Source organism: Carlito syrichta, unplaced genomic scaffold (genome assembly GCF_000164805.1).
Source record: "Carlito syrichta isolate Samal-C Ts95f unplaced genomic scaffold, Tarsius_syrichta-2.0.1 Scaffold302336, whole genome shotgun sequence".
NCBI classification, from domain to species: domain Eukaryota; kingdom Metazoa; phylum Chordata; class Mammalia; order Primates; family Tarsiidae; genus Carlito; species Carlito syrichta.
The window spans coordinates 118114-128569 of record NW_007246432.1 but is presented as its reverse complement, the minus strand read 5'-3'; the positions used below and the strand labels follow the sequence as shown (position 1 = coordinate 128569).

The following is a 10456-nucleotide window of genomic DNA, read 5'->3' as shown; positions in this document are numbered from 1 at the left end:
AAAAAAAAAAAAAAAAAAAAAAATATATATATATATAGAGAAGCCCAGATACAGTGTCTCATGCCTGTAATCCCAGCACTTTGGGAGGCCAAGGTGGGAGAATCACTTGAACCCAGTTTATAGCAAGCAGGCAAACTCCTTATGAGAAAAACAAACAAACAAACAAACAAAAAACAAAATCCACCCGAGCCCCCATAAGAGCACTTTGTAGTGTTTTAATTTATGCTGGTTCCATCTCCTGACTGGCAAGGGCTTTTAATACAACAGCCCACATGTCCAGTATAGTTTATCAGTACTTGGAGGAAACAGGGGCTTTATTCCTCATTCTCAAAGAACTGTGGTTGTTTGCTTTTACCTGCTAGGTGGCTCCCTGGAGGATGAGCTCAAAAGGCTTTTATTTTGCCCAACTTGGAATGTTCCTTAAAATACTTAAAGGCTAGTGCATTAGCCTCTGCTGCCTGGGCAAGAAACAATAGTTGGGGTAAAAAGACAAACCCAAGAGTTTGGTAAAAAAAAGGCTGGGGAAGGAGACAATTTAGGGACTAAGAGCTTTGAAAAGTTCTGATAGGTCGGGCTCGGTGGCTCAGTCTGTAATCCCGCGCCTTGGGGGCTGAGGTGAGTGGATTGCCTGAGCCTGCAGGTTCGAGACCTGCCTGGGCAACTTGGTGAGACCTCATCTCTACAATAAATCAAAAAATTAGCCGGGTGTGGTAGCGCACATCTGTAGTTCCAGCTAACTGGAAGGCTGAGGCGGAAGAATGCCAGAGCCCAGCAGGTTGAGGCTGCGGTGGCCAAGAGCGGCCACTGTACTCCAGTCTATGCGACAGAGTGAGACTCCAACTCAAAAAAAAAAAGAAAGAAAAGTTCTGACATATTCCTGGGAATCTAGAAGGCCACTTATATATCCAGGGCTGAGCACTTACTTAGAAAAGACCTGATAAGGCCCTAAGTTCTCTGGTTGACTTTCAGGTTTTGCATGAGTAGGAAGTGAAGAATAAGGCAGTTATAAACTGCAGGACTGAGAGTTGAAGACAGGCTCCAACTACACAAAGAGACAATCTGCAAAGACTGGGGAAGGTTTTTTTTCCTTTCTAGAGGATTAAAAAAATCTCTCTCAATCTCTAGCTGACCACTAAACTAATGGAGCAAGAATTCATTAGTTACATAGGACAAAAAATACACTTTATAAAATTAGTTCAAAAAAATCACTAAACAAAGAAGCAACTACAATAAATGACAACAACAAACTCTTAGGAATATCTAATTTTCAGAGTTGCCACATTATATTTTTCTAGTTTTCAACAAAAAACTATGAGATATTTAAAGAAGGAAAAATGTCTGGCCTACACACAGAAAAAAATAGTCTTTTCAACAAAAGGTGCCGAGTCAACTACAAAAAAAATGAAGTTAAGCATCTATATGATATGAAAAAAGTAAATCAACATGGATCAAGAGCCAAAATTACAAAAATTTTTAGAAGAAAACATAGGGGTCTTTATGACCTTAATTTGGCAATGAATTCCTAGATATGATACCAAAAGCACAAGCAACAAAGGCAACAAATGGTAAATTAGACTTCGCAAAAATTTACAACTTTTATATATGAAAGGATACTGTCAATAAAACGAAACAATAACTGACAGAGTGGAAGAAACTATTTGTAAATCATGTATCCAATAAAGGTCTATTACCCAGAATAAAGAATTCTTAATTCAACAACAAAAATACAAACAGCCCAATTAATAAGTAGACAATGAACTTGAATACACATTTTGCCTAAGATATAAAAATGGTCACTAAGAACATGAAAAGATTCTCAACAACATAAGTCATTAGGGAAATGCAAGTTAAAACTGCAATTAGGCCAGGTGCAGTGTCTCATGTCCATAATCTCAGTACTTTGGGAGACAGAGGCGAGAGGACTGCCTGAGCCCATGGGTTTGAGACCAGCCTGGGCAATGTGGCGAGATCTTGTCTCTACAATAAATCAAAAAATTAGCCGGGCGTGGTAGCATGTGCCTGTAATTCCAGCTACTTGGAAGGCTGAGGTAGAAAGAACGTGTGAGCCCAGCAGACTGAGGCTGCAGTAGCCATAAGCAAGCCACTGAGCTCCAGCCTGGGTGACAGTGTGAGATTTTGACTCAAAAAACATACCACAATTAGAAACCACTTTATTCCCACCAGAATGGCCATTAAAGCAAACAAACAAACAAACAAACAAACAGAAACCATGAAGTGCTGGTGAGGATATGGAAAAATTACAATACTCATAAACTATAGATAGAAATATAAATAGGTAGCTGGGCGTGGTGACTCACACCTGTATCCCAGCACTTTGGGAGGCAGAGGCGAGGACTGTCTGAGTCCAGGTGTTCAAAACCAGCCTGGGCAAGTTGGTGGACCTCATCTGTATAATAAATCAAGAAAAATGACCAGGCTCGGTGGCTCAGCCTGTAATCCTGCACTTTGGGAGGCCGAAGTGAGTGAATTGCCTGGGTCCGTGGGTCCAAGACCCACTCGGGCAACTTGGCAAGACCTCATCTCTACAATAAATCAAAAAAAAAAAAGAAAAGAAAAGAAAAGAAAAATTAGCTGGGTATGGTGTATGCCTATAGTTCCAGCTACTTGAAAGGCTGAGGCAGAAGGATCACCTGAGCCCAGCAGTCGAGGCTGCAGTGGCCATGAGTATGCTATTGCATTCCAGCCTGGGCAACAGAGTTGAGACTGAGACTCATAAAGAAAGAAAAAAGGAATCTAATAATGATACATGCTACAACATGAATTGACCTGAAAAATATTGTGCTAAGTGAAAGAAGTCGATTGTAAAAGGCCACATACTGTATAACTCTATTTATATGAAATATCCAGACAGGCAAATCATAAAGACAAAAAAAGCAGGTTAGCAGTTTCCAGGGAATGAAAGGAAGGAGGAAGAGAGGAGTGACTACTTAATGGGTTAGGAGTTTCTTTTGGGGTGACCAAAATGTTCTGGTATTGGATCATGGTGATGCTGATATACATTGTAAATGTAATAAAATTCCCTGAATTGTGCACTTTTAAAAAGGGTAAATTTTGTTAAACTAAATTTTACTTCAATTTAAAAAATTATATTGGCTGGGCTCGGTGGCTCAGCCTGTAATCCCAGCACTCTGGGAGCAGAGGCAAGTGGATTGCCTGAGCCCGCGGGTTTGAGACTGATCCGGGCAACTTGGTGAGACCTCGTCTCTACAAAAAACAAACAAACAAAAAAAACCAAAAAAAACCCGCTGGTCACGTGTGGTAACACATGCCTGTAGTTCCAACTACTTGGAAGGCAGAGGCAAGAAGGCCGCTGGAGCCCAGGAGATTGACGCTGGGATGGCTGTGAGCATGCCACTATACTCCAGCCTGCACGATGTAGTAAGATTCCAACTCAAAATAAATAAAAATAAATAAAATAGGCCAGGCTCAGTGGCTCAGACTGTAACGCCAGCACTTTTGCTCAAAGAGGAAACTGACTTGATGAAGAGTACCAGGAAGTCAGTAGCAAAACGAGGACCAGAATTTAAAAGTCCTATTCCATTACATCGATGCTGTAGTAACTTAAAAATATTAAGGTTGGGCACGGTGGCTCAAGCCAGTAATCCCAGCACTTTGCGAGGCTGAGGCAAGATGATTGCCTGAGCTCATGGGTTCGAGACCAGCCAAGGCAACTTGGTGAGAACTCGTCTCTACAATAAATCACAAAAATTAGCCGGGCATGGTAGCGAGCATTGGTAGTTCCGGCCACTTGGAAGGCTGAGGTGGAAGGATCGCCAGAGCACAGCAGGTCGAGGCTGTGGTGGCCGGGAGCATGCCACTGTACTACAGTCTGGGCGACACAGTGAGACTCCAGCTCAAAAAAATAAATAAATAAATAAAAAATTATAGAAAAAAAGATATTGGGCCAGGCATGGGGTTCATGTCTGTAGTCCCAGGACTTTAGGAGGCTGAGGCAGAACTGTTTGACACCAGGAGCTTGAGACCAGCCCAGGCAACATAGTAAGATCTCATCTCTACAAAGAAAAAAATAAAAAAATTAGCCAGGTATGGTGGTGATTATACCACTACATGCCAGATTGAGACCTCAACTCAAACCACTGCAGCCTTGAACTGCTGGGCTCAGGCGAGCCTTCCCTCCGCCTCAGACTTCCAAGTAGCTGGATCTATAGGCATGCACTGCCATGCCCGGCTAATTTTTTGACTTATTGTAGAGACACGGTCCTACCAAGTTGCCCAGGCTGGTCTCGAACCCCTGGACTCAGGCAATCATCTTGCCTCAGCCTCGCAAAGTGCTGGGATTACTGGCTTGAGCCACCGTGCCCAACCTTAATATTTTTAAGTTACTACAGCATCGATGTAATGGAATAGGACTTTTAAATTCTGGTCCTCGTTTTGCTACTGACTTCCTGGTACTCTTCATCAAGTCAGTTTCCTCTTTGAGCAAACTTTTTATCAAAACCCACACTAAGAAATACATTTTATACTCTGACCCTATGCGTGTATCTGTTTATGAATCTGTTTATGTGTTGCTCTAGTAACTTTTTTGAGTCGGAGTCTCACTCTGTCACTCAGGCTGGAGATACAGTCATGGCTCACCACAGCCTCAATCTGCTGAGTTCAGGCAATCCTGCTGCCTTAGCCTTCTAAGAAGCTAGAACTACAAATGTACACCACCATACCCAGCTAACTTTTTGAATTAACTGTAGAGATAAGAGCTGTAGAGATAAGTTGTTGAGGCAGGTCTCTTGCAATCCTGTCACCTCTGCTTTGCAAAGAGCTAGGATTACAGGCGTGAGCCACTGTGCCCCGCCGAGACTTTCCTTTTCATAACCTTGAAACTCCTGAAAATTACAGTACAGTTATGATCCTCAATTTAGGTTTGATGTTTCCTCATAATTAGATTCAACTTATATATCTCTGGACTATCACAGAAGTTATCTGCATCTTTATTGTATCCAACAAATGGGTCATGATGTCGAGAGGCTGTGGTGGCCAAGAGCATGCACCTGCACTCCAGTCTAGGCGACACAGTGAGACTCCAACTCAAAAAAAAAAAAATATTGGCTGGGCTCGGCTCAGACTGTAACCCCAGCACTTTGGGAGGCTGAGGTGGGAGGATTGCCTGAGCTCGTGGGGTTGAGACCAGTCTGGGCAACTTGGCAAGACCTCATTTCTACAATAAATAAAAAATTAACTGGGCATGGTAGCACACGCCTGTAGTTCCGGCTACTTGGAAGGCTGAGGCAGAAGGACTGCCTAAGCCCAGCAGGTCGATGCTGGGGTGGCTGTGAGCATGCCACTGCACTCTAGCCTGGGCGACAGAGTGAGATTCTGACTCAAAAAAAAAACAAATAAAAAAAAGCCTTGAGTAATAAGTTAAAATAATCATGCCAAATCTATGCCAATTTATGTTTAATTAAAGGAGAAAAGAAGCAAAAAAAGTAAGACGATAGAAAGGACAGATATACTCTTTTTCTACTACTAGAAAAAGCTAAGGAGAGACAAAAAGATAAATATGAGAACAGACACATAAAAGAACAGAATGAGAGAGAGAAATGATAAAAGGAAAGATAGAAATAAATAGGAATTCCTAGATTTTAATTATAGCAAGCCCTCAATAATGTTTGTTAACAAAATTCATTAGAGCATTTTCACCTTCTACTATCTTTTAAACTGTCAATCAGCAAATCAGTTACTGCTAAGACTCTTCAACTACAGCTAGATAGTCGAGTGCTAAGCCACACACTCTCTTCTCAATCAAGCATCAAGGGGCGCCACCAAGAGATTAGGCAAAAAAATTATTCAGTAGAAAAATATCTCAAAGCTGTATTACCACTTTTAAGAGAAGATTCTTAGACGTACCCCTTTGAAGTTCTTTCCTATTATTAAAATACAAGAGAGTCCAAAATCAGGGCCAAAGAAACAAAAAAATACTTGGGATTATGATACAGTGTGCCCTTGTGTGCCTCTCAGGTAAGTTACTATTTCTAGGTCTCATTTCCCTAATTTTGAAAACGAAGATACAACTCTATAATAAATAAATAATTTAAACAAAATAAAAAATAAAATGGATGCTGGATGAGGGCTCCCAAAGTCACTAGATGAAAAGTCAAAAATTCTGATTCCCATTTCAGACCCACTGAACCAGAATCTTCAGATATTTTTAACAGATTCTCCAGGTGATTTTGTAGCATCCGGTGCTACTGTTAAACAGTTTATTTACTGAGCTTTTTACATATTGTCTGTAATCTCACAATAGCCTTTTGCTTTTTACTATCTCCCTGTTGGTGGGATAATTACAATAACCTCATAAGATGTGCATATAACTGTCATTGTGTTCTAAAAATTAAGAAACTGAGCCGGGCTCGGTGGCTCAGCCTGTAATCCTGTGCCTTGGGAGGCTGAGGTTAGTGTACTGCCTGAGCCCGTGGGTTTGAGACCCGCCTGGGAAACTTGGCGAGACCTCATCTCTACAATAAATCAAAAAATTAGCCGGGCGTGGTAGCACATGCCTGTAATTCCAGCTACTTGGAAGGCTGAGGCGGAAGGATCGCCGGAGCCCCAGCAGGTCGAGCCTGCACTCCAGTCTGGGCGAGAGTGAGACTCCAACTATAAATAAATAAATAAATAAATAAATAAAAATTAGGAAACTGAAGCTCAGAAAAGTGAACTTACTACATTACACAATTAACATCTGAGCCAAGAATCAAACCTACACGGTCTATTTTATTTTATTTCTGTGTTGGAGTCCCACTATGTCCTCCAGACTGGCGTGCAGTGGCATGCTCCCGGCCACTGCAACCTCGACCTGCTGGGCTCCAGTGATCCTTCCACCTCAGCCTTTCAAGTAGCCAGAACTACAGGTACACGCTACCATGCCCAGCTGATTTTTGATATATTGTAGAGACGAGGTCTCGCCAAGTTGCCTGAGTGGGTCTCGGACCCCTGGGCTCAGACAATCCACTTGCCTCGGCCTCCCAAAATGCTGGGATTACAGGCTGAGCCACCGAGCCCGGCCTACTTTATTTCAAGTGACAATTTATTATGTCAGGCGCAGTGGCTCACAGCTGTAATACCAGTACTTTGGGAGATGGAGATGAGAGGATTGCCTGAGCTCACAGGTTCTAGACCAGCCTGAGTAACATGGTGAGATCTCATCTCTACAATAAAAATCAAAAAATTAGCCAGGCGTGGCACATGCCTGTGGTTCCAGGTACTTGGAAGGCTGAGGTGGAAGGACTGACTGAGTCCAGTAGGTCGAAGCTGCAGAGGCCGTGAGCATACTACTGCACTCCAGCCTGGGTGAGTGAGATGCGACTCAAAACAAAACAAAACAAAAAACTATTCTATGGTTCTAATATTATTCTATAGGGCAATTAAAACATTGCTTATTTTAAATGGGGAACGATTTCAAGTGTCGAGTGTCTGTTTTGGGAAATGACTACTAAAATCAAGTTGTGCAGGAGAAGACAGCAGAGGTGGAAAGGCAAGTTAAGCTTCACATTATGTCACCTTAGAAACTGTAACACAGACAATACTCACCTTAACTGTACCATCGTCACTGCCAGTGCAGACAAGCTGGGGGCCCCTCCTGGCTGGATAACAGGAATTCACAAAGGAAGTATGTCCCTTTAGCCTTTTAACCCTCTCGCCTGTTTCACTATCCCACACAGCCACAGTTTTATCCGTGGAAGCCGAGAATAGCATACTAGAAAGTAAGAGGAAGAACAAAAAAGTGAAGACAAATAATAACAACCCATCCTCACCACTTGCCAAAATGTGCCAAATTCTTCGAAATCACTGACCTGTCGTACTCTACCAGTTTGCCCCATGATGATGGAATGTCTCATCCTACCTACCAAAACCCTACTCATGCTTTAGGCCCAGTTATAAGGCTTACTGTATAAAGTTCTTAAAAATTCTTCTTCTGTGAGTCCCCATGACATGCATCCAACACAGTGGTTTTCTCCATCTTTTCTTCCTTTGTGATAGTTATTTTATGTATGACAGCTCCCTGCTGCTATAAAGCTAAGAAAGACTGGCAATTCTGGACCCGAGAGCTAAGAAATTCCAACCCTTTCTCTAAAAACCAAACCTTTTCTTTTGCCTATGTTATGACTGATTTTATTATTGTTTTCCTTTCTCTTTTCTTTTTTAGAGACAAGGTCTCACTATGTTTCCCAGGTTGATTGTGAACTCCTGGCCTCCAGTAATCCTTCCAACTCAGTCTCCCAAGTAACTGGGGTAGCCACTGTACCAAGCTTTATAATGTTTTACTTAAAATGCATACAACACTGTGTAACAATTGATGAAGCACACTAAGATTTTAGAGGTCACAGATTTTCTTTTTTGAGTCAGAGCTTTACTCTGTAACCCAGGTTGGAGTACAGTGACATGGATCACAGCTCAACCCAGCCTGAACCTCCTGGGCTCAGGTGATCCTTCTGCTTCAGCCTCCCAGTAGCTGAAATTATAGGCACAAGCCACCATGCCCAGCTAATTTTATTTTTTGTAGAGATGAGGTCTGGCTATGTTGCCTAGGCTGGTCTTGAACTCCTAGACTTGAGCAATTCTTCTGCCTAGGCCTCCCAAAGTGATAGAATTATAGGTGTAAGCCGCTGTGACTGGCCAAAGTCAGAAATTTAAACAATAAATGTTTACCGGAATAACAATGGAATAAATTTTTTTTTTTTTTGAGTTGAAGTCTCATTCTGATGCGCAGACTGGAGTGCAGTGGCTGCTCCCGGCCAACACAGCTTCGCCTGCTGGGCTCCGGCGATCCTTACGCCTCAGCCTTCCAAGTAGCTGGAACTACAGGCATGCACTACCATGCCCAGCTAATTTTTTTATTTATTGTAGAGATGAGGTCTTGCCAAGTTGCCCAGGCAGGTCTCAAACCCGCAGGGTTAGGCAATCCACTCACCTCGGTCTCCCAAAGCGCTGGGATTACAGGCTGAGCCACCGAGCCCGGCCCGGAATAAATTTTATATAACCTAATTTCTATATTATTTGTTTGTGGTCTAAAATAATACAATCATTCAAATGTTTGGATGTCAGAAATAACAATATATAAAAGACGCTAAGAGAAAAAAAAGCAGCAAAATTATAGTTCTAACAAATATGTAAAAATTAAAGTTTTGAGTAGAGATTGGCGTTAGTGTTAGGTGCGATTGCTCGTCTTTATTTTTTTTATTTATTTTTGAGTTGGAGTCTCATTCTATCACCCAGACTGGAGCGCACTGGCCACTCCCGGCCACCGCAGCCTTGACCTGCTGGGCTCCGGTGGTCCTTCCGCCTCAGCCTTCCAAGTAGCTGGAACTACAGGCGCGCGCTACCACACCCGGCTAATTTTTTGATTTATTGTAGAGATGAGGTCTCACCAAGTTGCCCAGGTGGGTCTTGAACCCGCGGACTCAGGCAATCCACTCACCTCAGCCTCCCAAGGCGTGGGATTACAGGCTGAGCCACCGAGCCCGGCTATTTATTTTTATTTTATTATTATTATTTTTAAGTTGGAGACTCACTCTGTCGCCCAAGCTGGAGTGCAGTGGCATGCTCACGGCCACCGTAGCCTCAACCTGCTAGGCTCCGGCGATCTTTCTGCCTTAGCCTTCCAAGTAGACGGAACTACAGGCGTGCACTATCACGCCCAGTTAATTTTTTATTTATCGTACAGAGGAGGTCTCGTCAAGTTGTCCAGATGGGTCTTGAAACCGCGGGGTCAGGCAATCCACTCACCTTGGCCTCCCAAAGTGCTGGGATTATAGGCTGAGCCACCGAGTTGGCCTATATTTTTATTTTTGAGTTGAAATCTCCATCTGTTACCCAGGCTGGAGTGTGGTGGCACTCTCCCAGCCACTGCAGCCTCGTCCTGCCAGGCTCAGGTGATCCTCCTGCCTCAGCCTTCCAAGTAGCTGGAACTACAGGCACACGCCACCAAGCCCGGCTAATCTTTTGATCTATTCTGGTCTTGAACCCCTGGGCTTAGGCAATCCTCTCACCTCCACCTCCCCAAGTACTGGGATTACAGTGTGAGCCACCACGCCTGATCTGCTCACGCCTTTAATTCTACCATTTTGGGGGGATCAAGTCAGGAGGATCACTTGAGTCCAGGAGTTTGAGGCCAGCCTGGGCAACATATTGAGACAGTCTCTACAAAAAATGTTGAAAAATTAGCCCACCGTGGTGATATATATCTGTAATCCCAGCTACTTGGGAGGCTGAGTTGGAAGGCACCTGGGCCTAGGAGCCCGTGGCTACAGAAAGTCATGATTATGCCACAGAATTCCAGCCTGGGTGACAGAATGACACTTAGACCCCCACCAAAGGCATTAAAAAAATGTATAAGCCAGGTTCGGTGGCTCAGCCTGTAATCCCACACCTTTGGGAGGCTGAGGTGAGTGGATTGCCTGAGCCTGCGGGTTCAAGACCCGCA

The 10456-nt window shown here is 43.3% G+C and overlaps 1 protein-coding gene across 2 annotated transcripts in view; it reads right to left on the bottom strand.

Moving 5' to 3' along the window:
- Window positions 1–10456, bottom strand: part of SNRNP40 (small nuclear ribonucleoprotein U5 subunit 40) — a 45899-nt gene that overhangs the window by 27084 nt on the left and 8359 nt on the right. For both annotated transcript variants that reach the window (XM_008056383.1, XM_021711520.1), the window contains exon 4: window positions 7564–7729. In XM_008056383.1, the coding sequence (XP_008054574.1) occupies window positions 7564–7729 (166 nt within the window). The remainder of the gene's footprint in view (window positions 1–7563; window positions 7730–10456) is intronic.